This window comes from Elephantulus edwardii, unplaced genomic scaffold (genome assembly GCF_000299155.1).
Source record: "Elephantulus edwardii isolate Elephantulus edwardi_28Jun2011 unplaced genomic scaffold, EleEdw1.0 scaffold00261, whole genome shotgun sequence".
Taxonomy (NCBI): Eukaryota; Metazoa; Chordata; class Mammalia; order Macroscelidea; family Macroscelididae; genus Elephantulus; species Elephantulus edwardii.
Genome location: NW_006400011.1, coordinates 3,134,009 through 3,148,571, shown reverse-complemented (window position 1 = coordinate 3,148,571; position 14,563 = coordinate 3,134,009). Strand labels below are relative to the sequence as shown.

Sequence of the window (14,563 nt, the reverse complement as noted above, 5' to 3'; positions counted from 1 at the left end):
GTTTCGACTTGACGGTACACGACAGCAACAAAATTGTCTCAATAGTCTAGTTAACAAGGGGTCCGAAAGCATCATTTCTTCTGTGGGAGAAAAGTAGGAAGTCCCAAGAAAGGAAGACATTCTGTACGCTTGTCAGGTGCTGGAGAGTCAACCAGGACTCTTGGGACCCCACGGAGAACACCTGGGAGCCTTGCCTGTTCTTGTACCATCCACATGATCTCCTCACACCTGAACCCATTGTTCCTGTCGCCATGTCAATCCGTCTTGTGGAGGGACCGCCTCTCTTTCTCTGACCTAGATTTCCAGCATGTTTTTCCAAGGACTGGGCCCTTTTTACAACATGCCCTAAGTACATAAGATGAGGTTTCATAGCCTTTTTTAATTTAAGCCTCTTATTTCAAGTTAACAGGACCTGGAGAAGGGCCTGTGTATTTACAGGTTGGGCCCTAAGTCTCCAATTTGGATGCTAATGGGTGAAGCGATTAGATTCTGAAAGGTAGGCTCTCTTGTTTTGGTTGAGGGTAAGGTGTGGACTGTTTAGTTGGTGGTTCTTTTTATTTAAGCCTCTTGTTTAAAGTCAACAGGACCTGGTGGAGGGCCTTTATATTTAAAAGTCAGTTCCTCAGGCGGCCCTCAGGCGTAGTGTTATTATATTTCAGAGGAATTTTCTTCTAAGCCACACAGCACTGGTCTGTCGATTTGCTTACTCAGGTAACCTGGGTTTGCTGTGATGGTGGACAGTGTTTGGTGGAGAGCTCCCAGATTAAGAGAGATTTGGAAGCAGGAGTGGCATCCACTTCCTAACCAACATGCCTCTGGAAACTCTGTGAATTTAAAGAAACTACAATAGTTACAGAACAGGGTTCAGGGTCTTTTGTTCATAGGGTCGCAGTGAGTTATGCTCAACTCAGTGACACTTAACAACAACCCCTAACGAGCACCATCATTGTATTTTCCCCAAAAAAAGAAGCCCTGATAGCGCAACAGTGAAGCCTTCAGCTACTAACAGAAAGGTAGCAGTTTTTAACCCACCTGATTGTTCTACAGACAATAGGGTTGGCAAAGCCTAAGGGGACAGTACTGATATGTTACATAGTCTTCTTGGAAGTAAAAAAAAAAAAAAAATCATAGACTCTTGTGTTTCTTCCATTCTTTTAACCTCTAGGAATTGTTTGAGAAAGAGAGTTAGAAATTAGTTCACAGGTAATGTGTGTAATTTCCTGTTGTTTATACGATTTGAATTCTTTCTCCTTGAGAAACTCAGAGTTGAAATTGTCTAAGTGACAACTGTCAATAGCAAATACCTGTTTTCAACCTTTTTTCTAACCTTACAGTAGTGAGCTTTGTACTAATAACAAATTTTCATAGATGGTATTTTCTAATGTAGTTATAATAAGAAGTCACATATCTTTTTCTCATATCTTAGTTACTTTACCTTATGCTCACCTCTCTCTTAACATAAACGGAGTTAGACCAGAAGAGAATATGGTGGGGAAAGGAAGCTTACACGCCTATCCCCAAGAGTGAAGAAATCAAATTAGACTTTGTAGACAGAATTCTGTAAATAAAGAACATTGTCTCGTTCTATAGCGTGTTTGATTTAAACCAAAGACTGGAGTTGAGTTCTGGTTTGGTCGACCATGCCTACTTAGAAACGTGAAGCTTTCCAAAATAATGTATTCCAATGGTAGCTGCTTTTATGTGAGCTAAGCAATGAATAGTGACTTCATGTGACCAGTGGTGGTGTTCTAAGGCAGAGAGTAGTGGATGGAACAGTGGAGTTCTGTCCTACCTCTTCTTACACAGTAGAGCTCAGACCAGCAGCCTATTTCCACATGCATACATCATGTATACATTTTCCACACTTAGAAAAAGGAAGAAAGGAAGGAAGGAAGGAAGGAAGGAAGGAAGGAAGGAAGGAAGGAAGGAAGGAAGGAAGGAAGAGCTTGCTTCCTTCAATCCAGCATCCCTTTCTAATAACCTTTCTAATAAGCCTTTTTTCTTCCTCTGCAGTCAATGTTCTTGAATCTGCTCTTCCTCTCACCTCCTGATCTGTCATCGACTCACTAGAATGTAGCTTCTGCTCCCCTCCCTTGTCTCAAGCCTCAGCTGTTCAGTCACCTGCCGACTGTCACATTCAGTGAACCTCTGACTACCGGACATCTCTGACGCTGTTGCCCATCTGCAGCCCTCCCGGCCTCAGCTTCCTTGACACCACTCCTTGGAGATCCTCCTGCTCTGGGAGTGGTAAACCCTGGTTCTTCCTTTGTCTCCTCATTTGCCCTTAGGAGTTCAACCTTCCTTTCTTCTTACCTGGGGTCTCAGTGCGGCCTTTACCCCAGCATCGATCTACCTAGAGGACATCCAGCTCAAAGTTGGTGATTTCAAAGCTGAACCCTAGTTTCTCCCAAACTGTTTTTTCAAACTTCCATCTGATAAATGCAAGAATTATTTGTCTCACCATCTAAGTCTTCTGGCCAGTTTCTCTCTCTGGTTGTTCATTCATACCCCTGACTGTTGTATCCTCATCATTCGTTCTTGCTCAAGCCTTTCCCAGTGAAATTTTCTGTGACTGTTTTTCTTCTCCTGCCCATGAATGCATCCATGGTGCTTCTACAGATACGTGAACATACTTCTGTTAACATCAAACAGTTCATATCTTGATTATGTGTTTATCTCCCTCCCTCACAGCTATTTCCATGGGCTACTCATTTCCATGTACTTAGTACTAGTTGAGTAAACAAATGAACAAAAGGGAATTAACATGGGAGAAAACAAGTAAACAATGAAATAAATGTTGAATGAGGAAAACAGAAAGCTATGTTCTTTATAGTCCTTGGGACAGTAGAAGTGGATGATGCCTGTAATCCTAGCTGTTTGCCCATTTACAGATTGTTCCATTGTGCTGAATGATAACCATTTGAGTATTGTTATTGTTGATTACCTTTGAGTCGAGCATGACTCATAGTGACCCTATGAACAAAAGTCCTGAAGCCCCTCTACAACTATAGACATTTATCAGAGTTGAGTGCTGTCAAGTCAGAATGACTCATAGCTGACCCTCCAGTGAGTTTTCAGAGGCAGTAAATTGCACAGTAGGAAATTGCCTGTCCTTCTCCTGCAGAGCAGCCAGTGGATTCAAACCACATACCTTTGGGTTGGCAGTGCAATGCTTTTCCACTAAGAATTCAAATTTGCTTACTAGACTTAAAAAAAAATGGCAGTTCTCAAAAGAACAATTTATCATTTTCATCTTTCAGTAGATGAAGTTTGTGTTTAGTTCTGGGGTTAGCAATCCACTGTATGAATACCAAGGAGAGCTGCATTCACCTCAGGATTGTGGTGATTTAGAGATCACTGGTATCCTAATTCTAAAGGGTTGTGGTGACATCCCTATGGAGGTAGTTCGAATCCACTAGCTGCTCCTCAGAAGAAAGATGGGGAGTCTCCTTCCACATAGTTTACAGCCTCAAAACCCAATTGATGATAGACGATGATTTGGTCCTGACAACACAACACTGAGTTTTTAAGTATTAAATAAGAAGGAATTCATTGACTATTTTAGAAAAGGGAAAGACTTGCTGTAAAGTAGCAAAGATAAAAGGAAAGATTAAACGACAAGTATAACAACCAGGAAGAAAAGCTTTATAGCAGAGAATTTCTCATGAAGCAAGATTGTGACAACAAACTGGAGTTGGCTCGCCCCAGTACCACCTGAATCCATCTGTGTGCATTGACCCTGTTATAAACCGAAGGACTTTGGTGCCAGGAGCGTCTTTGCAAACACCTAAACTAGTCATAACCAGGAATGACTTACAGTTAGACAAAGGTCATGAATAATCTGCAAGGATTGACGTTGTTCACCAACATTATGGTCTTCATCCTAGTGAAGTGAGTATGTCTGGGGTCCCAAAAAAAGATTCCTAGTAACCATCTAAGACACATCAACAGGTCTTGACTTTGCAGGAGCAAAAGAGTAAGAAAGTAACCAAAAATTCAGTTGTTGTTGTTAAGTGCCATCAAGTCATAGACGACTCCTAGAGACCCTATAAACTAAAGACCTGAGCACTGTTCGTAGAGTTTCTGGAGGCAAGCCATTTTGGAAGTGGATACCACTCCTGCTTCCAAGCTTGTTTTAATCAGGGAGCTCCACCAAACACTGTCCACCATGGGTAACCATTATTGCATTTGACACAGCAGTGTCACAGTGTTTAGTATCACAGCAACCACAAGTTACCTCTGTGCAACAAATGGACAGACCAGTGCTATACCACTTAGAAGAATATTTGACAAAAAACCACTTAAACAAGTGCAAAAAAAAAAATCTACAAAAACCACAGCCTCATGTCCCCTGAGATCAGAGAAGAACTAAATGGTGCCCAGCCACCACGACTGGCTGTTCTCAGTGGGACCCAAGTACCTGGTTCCAGGTGGAAGATGGGGAATATATGAATACTTCTAATTATTTTTCTTTTTAAAAAAAAAGTCAAACAAACTCTAAAAGTAGAGGACAGAGAACTCTCAGACTACCATTTTGAGGCATCCTAAACCAATAGCCAAGCCTGTCTCCTCAGACCACCTTCTAGCTAAATAGCAAAGAGACACAAAGTACACAAAACCAGTGCTCAGGTCTTTCGTTCATAGGGTCGCTATGAGTCATCTAGGCCTCGATGGCGCTTAACAACAACAACTGAATTTTTGGTTACTTTCTTACTCTTTTGCTCCTGCATAGTCAAGACCTGTTGATGTGTCTTAGATGGCTATTAGGAATCGTTTTTGAGACCCCAGACATACTCACTTCACTAGGATGAAGATAATAATGTTGGTGAACTATGTCATAGCAGTCTCTTTTAAGATGGGTATTACCAGTCCTTGCAGATTATTCATGACCTTTGCCTAACTGTAAGTCATTCCTGGTTATGACTAGTTTAGGTGTTTGCAAAGACGCTCCTGGCACCAAAGTCCTTCCTTCGGTTTATAACAGGGTCAATGTACACATCAGTTAAGACTGATGTCCTACTTAAAAACCATCAGTATGAGACCTAAAGGTCAGTCCTTCCTCAAAAGCAGAGGCGAGATGATAAGGGGACAGGGAAACTCGAGTATTGAAAAGGAAACAAACAGCCCAATTAAGAGTGTTGACACATTGTGGTGAATGTGATAGAACAATTCGTGTGGAAAATGTCAATTGAGGCCCTAACTCTCTTAGTAAACTTCCACCGAAGATGTAGTAAAATATTTTTTAAAAAAAAAGAGAGAAAGAAAATGCCAAAACCCTTGCTCAGCACTGTTGCTGGGGGTTGTTTTTTTTACTGACAACACAAGTAAAAAACTTCCCCCTTTGTTTTGGCCAATGAAGTTCCATCTTAAATGCGGCACTGGGAGTTAATGGTAGGGTTCCCGTCTTCCAGGCATGATATTTTATTCAATCTTCATTTGAGAATAGTAATTACTTTCTCTGGGGTGCTGAAAATTAAAGCCACAGACGTTTGCCAATTTAGAAATACTGATCCTTTTTAATCCTATGCCCAAAATGGTAGAGTTGTGTGTCAGGAAGAGATCCTGGCACCAATAGCTGCTAATGGAAGGATACTTAGAAAAATTAGCATCCAGCCCAGATGACTGTCAGTAACGAGTTTGCTATAAAAATAAAAAGCACATTCTTAAAGCATCAGTATAGAAATAAAGAAAGATGTCCTTTGGCTGTATTCATCTTAACCTGGTATTTGTGCCAGAAGCAACAAATCTCCAAAGTCTACTATCTGCAGGATAGTAGTAAAAAGAACACTGATGACAGTCCACCAAATCAGCTTCCAACCTAGTTAAAACTGGATAAAAAATAAGCAAATATAAACAGTATGTGTTAGCAGGATTCAGAAACTGTATAGTCATTTCTCATGGCTACTTGAGATGAGTCCAGAGCTTGCGAAGTTTGGGTAATGACATTTAGGTGGGGATTGTTTTTATTGTTGTTGTTGTTGTTTAGTTCCATCAAGTTGGAACCGACCCATAGCTGCCCCTCCAGCAGGTCTTCAGAGGCAGTAAACAGCATAGGAGGAGAGTGCCCATCCTGCTCCTGCAGAGCAACTGGCGGATTTGAACCGCGTGCCTTCGGCATTGCAGCACAGCTTCCTATCATTGGGCCACCACAATATTAAGGAGTGTATTTCGTGTTTTGAATTTGGTTTCAAGGTTTTGTTGAGACTATGAATGAGTAGTGAACTCTTTTTTTTTTTTTTTTTTTGGAGGGAGTGGCTTTTAAAAATCCTTTCATACTCATTAGCATGTGACTGCCCTCTTAGGCTACAATTTACCTCCTCACCACACCCGGTGACCTTCGGTTGCCTGGGTTTCCCTATCACTGTCCCCATCCCTATAAAAACTTTAAGGAAGCCCTTTAGTTTAGTTATGGAAGGTGATAGACAATCCCCCTCTGAGTGGTGTCTGAGCCTTAGTGTGGTTAAAGCAGCAGGAAGAGGGTTTCTCCTGGGTCTCATTCAACTAGAAATTCCAAGACTTCACCAAACCATGATTTGAAATCCCACGCTGCCATTGACATTTTGGCAATACTATATCTTACATTTCAATTGTGTCTTCCTAATGGAACTTTTAATGACTGATTACAAAATCTAGAAATTCTAAACTGAATTCAAGATAGCTGTGTTTCCCTTATTACCTCACCCTACTCCAAGGTTTGAGGACTCAATGTTCATTTTAAAAATTAAAAACGTGACTGACAGATGTGTCATTCTCCAGTTTTCTGTGATTCCTATTAACTACAATCTTAAATGGAACGAAGAACATTTAAAACCAAATTCCGCCCACCCATCCAAGGTTCATAGATGTTCCATGAGAAAGGAAAGAAACGCATCCAGCTGCTATACAATTTAGTAAAACAGCAGGGGGCAAGAGATGACACAGTCTATACCCCCCAAGCCAAGGAGTGGGTGACCCAGCTGGACCTTCAGTGTTCTAGTTACTTCTCAGCTTCTTAAGAGAAGAAGCTCCCACAGTGCTGTCCAGTCTCTGCTGGGGCCCCTTGAGCTCTCCTCTACCTCCTTATCAAACATCTGAAAGCTCTGATAGCATATTGGTTCGAATCCACCAATAGCTCCTCAGGACAAAGATAGGCAGTCTCTTCCTGTGTGATTCACAGACACCAGAAACCAGGTGGTCAGTTCTGAATTTATTCCGATTCAGTGACAGTGACAGAGTTTGCATCACCCAAGCCTCCTCGCTCCCAGATGTGCTGTTTATTCAGTCACCCGCTGCTCCCCCACAGCTCCTTGGTGGAGTCCGTAGGAAGCTGCGCTGCTAACCCAAACGTACATCTGCAGGTTCAAATCCACTAGAGCCTCCCCCAGGGAAAGATGAGTGGTCTCTTCCTGCCTTCCTGCCAGGTGATATACAAGCCTTGGAAACCCAGCGGAGGGTCAGCTGTGACTCAGTTCCCACCCGAAGGCAATGAGGTGGTTTTTGTTCTTCTTCCATTGAGGATGGAAAAGTTACATTAACCAGAAATTTCCAAAAGAGAGTGCCTGGAGCCATGGTGGAAGGTTTTTAAAAACAAAAAAAAAAACCAACCAACTCACCAGTGTTCTAAGGATCTTATTGTAGCTTAAAGGGCTTCTCCAGATGAAACACTTTTTCTTTCTAATCCAATGAGTCACAGTCACCAGGCCTTTGAGCCTCTGGGAAGGATCCCAGCCCCAGGAAGGAATGGAACAGGTGAGGCCTTTTACATTGCCTCTATTTCGCACAGAACCGAGGGCTGCTGGTCCTCATAATCACATGGCTTTGCGTCTGGTTTTCTTTGGCATGTAAACCAGGACTGGGAAGCCAGTTGGAGGCTGCCTATAGCGTAGGTGGTAGATGCTGCAACTGCGATATAATGTGAACCTTTATTATTTTATTGAAGGCAAACATCACCCCAGAGCTAACAGCAACTTGCTGTGTGATTGCCCGGATAGAAAGGTGTCGAAGGCAGAGGTGAAACACTGATGGGGACATGTCTTAAAAGGAGACAAAGATGCGTCAATGCATAGACTTGGTTCTATTTTTGCCTGGTGCTCAATGAGTTTTCATTCTGGGGTAGCAGGGTAGAACCTGGTCTAACCTGCCCCCTGCTGCCCGACACAGAGAAGTACATGAGAAATGAACTTGAACAGTTGTCTGAATGTGTCTGGTAGGTGAAAAACAAACCAGGAGCAGCTGGTGGAAGGCCGGGGTTTCCTTAATCCTTTCCAGAGTGAATAGGAAGAGAGAGTGAGAGAGACAGAGCAGCTCTTAGAAAAAGAACTGATTTGGGGTTTGGAAGGCGGCGGCATTTCTCATCCTGTATTTAGCCTTGCTCCCTGGCCGTACTCCAGGGACCAGCTACCTCAGTTTCACTAGGAGCTTGGGAGAAATTGAGAATGTCTCTGGGATCCTGTACACCTCTCCAGACCTCTCCACTTTAACAAGATCTGCACAATTCCATTTGCCCTTGAGAAACCACAGCTTCAGAAGGAACTTAAACCAGAGCAATTCTGTGGAGAACCTGTATGTAGCCAAGGTTTTGCTCTGATGGCACTAATGTGCACAGTGAATAAATGCAGCTCTGTAGGAGAAGGTCACTGAATCCTCAGGACAGAGAGGTGGTGATGTTTGATAGCCTTTTCCCACTGAACACAGTTTGGAAGTCCTCACATTTCATTAGCTTTTAGCTCAAGACATTGTAAAGGCTTGTATAACTTGATAAACTTCAGCCATAGCTCACATTCACCAAGCAGTGCCTTTCAAACTCAGCCTGTCCCAGCGAGTATTTTTTGGGTGCCCAGTTTTTCTCTCTGGCGGCCTCTGGTGTTTTCCATCCTTCTCATTTGCTCTGATCTTCTTGCTCACTCCCCTTTCTCTGCCTGTTTGAGAGCAGTGACTTGGCCCCAAGCGGCACTGTCGCCCGTTGCTAACCCAGGGTGTTCTTTTTTGCGCCAGGTCAGGGAAGAATGCCGGCTCCTGAACGCCCCGCCTGTTCCGCCCCGAAGCGCAAAGCCTTTGTCCACAAGTCCCTCCATCCCTCCTCGCACAGCCAAGCCAGCGCGACAGCAGACCCGCTCTCCCAGCCCCACCCTGTCCTACTATTCTTCAGGGCTGCACAACATGTAAGTCTTCACGCCAGGTCTCCCCCCAGTGAGGTCCTCCCCCTCAGCCACTTCACAGGTTCTTAAGAACATCCACAATGTGGCCAGAACTTAGGCAGAGCAGGGGGTGAGAACAAGTGGTTTTGTTTTGGGGGTGTTCTTTTAAAGGCAGTTTTACTAGAATGCCATGATAGGGGCCTTAGCTGGCTTTAAGCTAGGATGAAAGAGTCTTAAGAAAAGACACAGCCAGAATCTGGGAGGAATGCACTGAGTAAGGCTCGCTGTGTTCTCTTGGAAACACCTCTTGAGCCATTGATGCTCACGGAGCAGCCTCCAGAGCTTTCTGCTTTGACACCAGTACAAGCTGATAGACACCACCTTCCACGAGGACCTGCGGTTGGAAGGGTCCTCTGAACTTCCAGCTGGTAGAGGAATCCCTTCTTGACCATCATGTTCAGGTAGCTGTTCACTTCTGTCCAAGTCCTTCCAGTGTTGTGAGGGCTCCTTCTTCTGCAGTGAAGCTCATTCCATTTGCCAATGCTAATAATTATTTTTAATAAATCCTTCATAAAAGTGAGTTGAAATCTCTCCGGACATAACTTTGAACGGTTCCTTACGTCTAGGAAAACAAAGCTAGGTCTGCCCTTCTTCTCTTTGACACCCCATGAAAATTTGAAGTCTGCTGTGATGTAAGTCTTCACTTTTCCAAAAGAAACAGTCTCAGTCCAGTCCTCTGTTTCTCTTGGCATCGCTGTCTGACCCCTCATTCATTAGCCTCATTACCTACTGTGGAGCATACTCTGGTTTCACTGTTGCTTTTAAAATAGGGCACCCAGAGCTGATGGCCCAGCCTTAGGTGGGATCTTGACATTTCGAGCATGTTATTTTTGGTCTTCTGGACATTTAGGCCTCTATGCTAATGTCACTGAGTTAGCCGTGAACCTGGGTAAACATACACATTTGATTTGGGAGCTTCTCTCCTCCTGGAGACTTACTGATGTAAATAGAGTAGTGGATGGTAATGATGTAGTCATGTCACTGTAGCATCCGGCTGGCAGCGTGAGGCACCTGTCTGCTACTTACTACCTTTTGACTCAGCACTTGTCTCCTGCAGACATCACTAATCAATCTGGCATTTGTTGGTGCTGAGCCCAAGCATGGCTTCAGAATTTTTTTTCATCATAAAGATCCAGACTTTGGCTAATTAATTTAATGGACAAAAATTTGTTAGTTTCTCAAATTAGATAGATAGATAGATAGATAGATAGATAGATAGATAGATAGATAATATTATACATAAAATACATGTATTTATATTCTATTTAAATAGTGAGAGCTCTGGTAGCCTAGAGATAAGGAGCTGTGCTGTCAGCCTGAAGGCACATGATTTGAATCTATAAGCTGCTCCACAGGAGAAAGCTGGGCAGTCTCCGCCCGTGAAATATACTGCCTCTGAAAATCTGCTGGAGGTTAACTGTGGGTAGCTTCTGACTTAAAGATACATAGAAACAACTACTTATTTATTTATATATATATATATATTCGTGTGTATATCTATCTTTATCTATATCTATATCTATATATGTTATATACATACACACACGTGTATTTATAAAATTACCACTATAGCATTTTAAATCGTTGCACTATCCATATACAAAATTACCAATATATTTTATTAAAGATTAAAAAAAAACCCAACACCTTTTAATGAGGTTAGTGGGTACTTTATTGAATTCATATAAGAAGTGTATTTTCCTACCTGCTTTTCTAATTAGAAGTACCATATGTGTGCTAAGACTGTAGGAAGCTGGGTACTTACTTAGTGCATACATTGAATTCATAGTAAAATCTTTTTTCCTACCCGCTTTTCTAATTAGAAGTATCATCTGTGGCTACGATGGTAAGAGGCTGGGGAATTTGGCTTCTGTCTCTCCCTGACATGTTTGTGTGTTTGCTTTTAAGCAGCGTGACTAAAAGTGAGACCAGCCCATCGGAAAGTGCTCCTGTGTCCTGCTATCCGTGCACCCGGATGAAAGCGGAGTCCATGGACCTGAAGTCCCCCTTTGGAAGCCCTTCAGCTGAAGCTCTTTCCTCCAGACTCTCGTGGCCCAACCATTATACAGGGGCCTCGGAGAGCCAGACTCGAAATGATTTTCTGTTGGATCCGAGCAGGAGCTACAGTTATCCCAGGCAAAAGGCGCCAGGCACACCAAAGAGAAACTGCCCGGCACCTTTGGATTTCGATGGCTGTGAGCTCCTCCCCAGCCAGCTGGAAGCTGGCGTGGTCAGCCCAGAGCCTGCCAGCAACGTCCCTGGTTGTCCCAAGTCAGCAAGCTACTCGCTGGAGAGCACTGATAACAAAGCCCTGGCAGCTGGCACGGCCAAGCAGAGTGTCTCGTGCCCGGCCTTACCGCCACGGGCCCCCAAAGCAGTGGACGAGGGCGCCACCTCTGACACCTCCCCTTTGCCTCTGAAAATCGATGGTGCTGAGGAAGACCCCAAGTCTGGGTCAGCAGACCTCTCTGAAGACCAGTATTTCGCTCCAAAGGGCATGCAGGACCTCTTCTCTGTCCCCTATCCCTTCTCCTCTCCGCTCCATCTCCAGCTGGCCCCCAGGTCTTGCGGCGATGGGTCCCCATGGCAGCCACCAGCTGACCTCTCGGGGCTGTCGATTGAAGAAGTGTCTAAGTCTTTGCGGTTCATCGGCTTGTCCGAAGATGTCATATCATTCTTTGTCACGGAAAAGATTGATGGGAATTTGCTCGTGCAGCTGACAGAAGAAATCCTCTCTGAGGATTTCAAACTGAGCAAACTGCAGGTGAAGAAGATAATGCAGTTCATTAATGGCTGGAGGCCCAAAATATAGCCAAATTACCCCCAGCTGGCATGGAACAAGACTGGTACAATTGTGCGTGAGAAGGGGTGGGCTGGGATGGAATTCATGTTTTTTTGCACTAAAAACCTTCTCTGTAAATAGGGATAAGAGACACTCTTACTATGCAGATTACGTTTTTGAATGGTGAACAGGCTATTTTGTACATCAATAAAATGCTGTACAGAACACTTCGAGGTGTGCCTTGTATGTCACTCAACACCCAACAGCTGCTGAAAGGAAAACGGCGTGTTCTGAGAATCATCCTTACCCAAATAGGTTTATGCAAGAAGGTATGTATTTATTACAAAATAGCCAAAGGTGAAAGACGTAAAAACCTTAAAAACAAAACAAATGAACAAAAAACCACACCACATACTTTTTAACAGTAATTCCCTTCTTTGGGGCAAGGGTGTCAACGTTAGAGAATTAACTGTCCTGTGCTCTGTCTTTTGCATTGCTTATTGCTAATTGTTTAACTCTTGTGCCTGAAAATGTTGGTGATATGAAATGACACGTTAATGTTATATGCTTGGTGGGAGGGTCTTTTATCATAGACATTTTCCAAAAGTCATCTGTTGATACGAGGATATATGGTGTACTTAGAAATGCCAATCCCGACCACAATGATTTATCTATAACTGCTGCTAGTTTTAATGGGCAGAGGAAAAATAAACCAGTGTATATAATTTATATATACGGTATATACCCTCGTATGTTTTAAAACATCATCCTCAGTCAAATTTTTTTTTATAACACCTGTTCACTTTCAGATAAGCATTGGAATTTGGGGGCTGAAAGAGTTGACTGTCTTAGAAACGGGGGACAGAATAAACTCCAAATATTCTCAGAGCCCGGTCACTGCAAGTGGAATCCCAGGAGGCTTCATAATTGAAGGCTTGGAATAAATCGCTAGAATCATAATTAAGAATTACATTTTATTTTTAAGTCCATTATAAGACTGGTTTTTACATATTCTACTTCCATGCTGATAGCTAGATAAATGATTACTTTCACCTGATAACTTTCTAGATTGAGGTTCTTGCTTCCCTGAGGTCTGACCATAAGAGCTGAAGAGCATTTTTAGGACGTGTTAGGTATTCTCAGCCAATGTTTGAAGAGACCTCAGAAATCAGACGTGATCTCCCATAGTTACGTACGCTATATCTGTTGAGTCCATTTTAAAATAACCAGGAAGGTACTTTTTATATTTCACAGTCTCTTTTTTTTTTTCTCTCTTCCAAAGAAAATTTTGTTCCAAGAATTTCAGCCCTTTAGTCTGACAGTTTTTCCTAAATGTGATTAAATGTTCCAAAATAAACTGGCATTGACATCATTCCGTTTGAAAGAATAGAAATCTTAGGTTTACTTTTGAGCAAGGTGCTGTCCAGACCGCCCTGCCTCCCTCAAGGTCTGCCCCAGATTCTGGCTGGAGAGAGAGATCTGTGAGCGCACTACAGCCATAGGGACGGGTCAGCCGTCATCACGTCACAGCAAGAATCAGTTACATCTGTTGTTCACACTTTCTGCTCACCAAAAAAGAAGTTTAAAGACATTGTGATCTCTTAGAACATACGTCCACGCACCGGTCTAGTTTTTCCCGACCTTCCTTTTGTCCTGTGCAATATAATCTTGACTTCTTGGCATTAAATTTTCATTATGTCATGGTGAAAGTTACACTGAGATAATATCTGTCCTCCTTTTCCATCCTAAAAAAACCCCAACAACAACTGTTGCCATCAATTCAGTCCCATCTCATGAGACCTCATGTATGTGTCAGAGTGTAGCTATGCTCCCAGGGGTGGGGGGTCAGTAGCAAATTTTTTTAAATTTGGATCACCAGGCCTTTCTTACAAGGCACTCTTGTGTCTGCTTGAATTTCCATCCTGTCAGTTGGCAGATGAGAGTGTGAACCATTTGCATCACCCAATGACTCGATTTTCTATGTCAAGTCATCTTCTAGAAGTTGAGAAGGGTGGTGTTTTATTTTCCTTCTAAATATCTCCCATAACATAAATGCCAGACTCTGTGTAGGGGGGCAAAAAATAAAGTTTGTCGAACTGAAGTACCCACTCAAAAGAAATCATCTCATCCATGAAGTCTGATAGTACCTTCATGTGACTCCAGACTCCACAGTTCCTTTATTGTTTAGGAAGCATCACTTTGTGGGAGATGGAAGTCCCTTAGCGAGCTGTCGTCTAGGAACTTTCCTTTAAATGAAGACAGGCGAGACACAATTGAAAAAGCAGAGTTTTGCTTTCTACCCTGCCGTATCATGTTTAGTCACGTTTTGTGGCACTTGTCCACACCCTCGAGTTCCGGAGGAGGAGCAAGGTTGGGCTTGGTTTACTGTGACCTGATGGTTGCCCCACATAAACGATCGACTCTCTCTACCTTTTTCTTCTTTCAGTGTTTCTTTTGCTAACGTAGTCCGCAGAGAGTTGCACTGCTGACCCAAAAGTGGCTCCTTTGGGTAGGTGGAATCCACCAACCACTTCGATGGGCAGCCTCCTTTTATGTGACTTACAGCCTGGGGCACCTGCTGGAGGGTCATTCATGAGTCACTTCT

General features: G+C 43.1%; 1 protein-coding gene across 1 annotated transcript in view; it reads left to right on the top strand.

The window, feature by feature from the left end:
- GAREM (GRB2 associated, regulator of MAPK1) overlaps positions 1 to 12,335 on the top strand; it is a 153,890-nt gene extending 141,555 nt beyond the window's left edge. Inside the window, exons 4-5 of the mRNA XM_006899560.1 lie at positions 8,974 to 9,140; positions 11,088 to 12,335. Of these exons, the coding sequence (XP_006899622.1) occupies positions 8,974 to 9,140; positions 11,088 to 11,988 (1,068 nt within the window). The 3' untranslated portion in view covers positions 11,989 to 12,335. The remainder of the gene's footprint in view (positions 1 to 8,973; positions 9,141 to 11,087) is intronic.
- Positions 12,336 to 14,563: the final 2,228 nt, after the last annotated feature.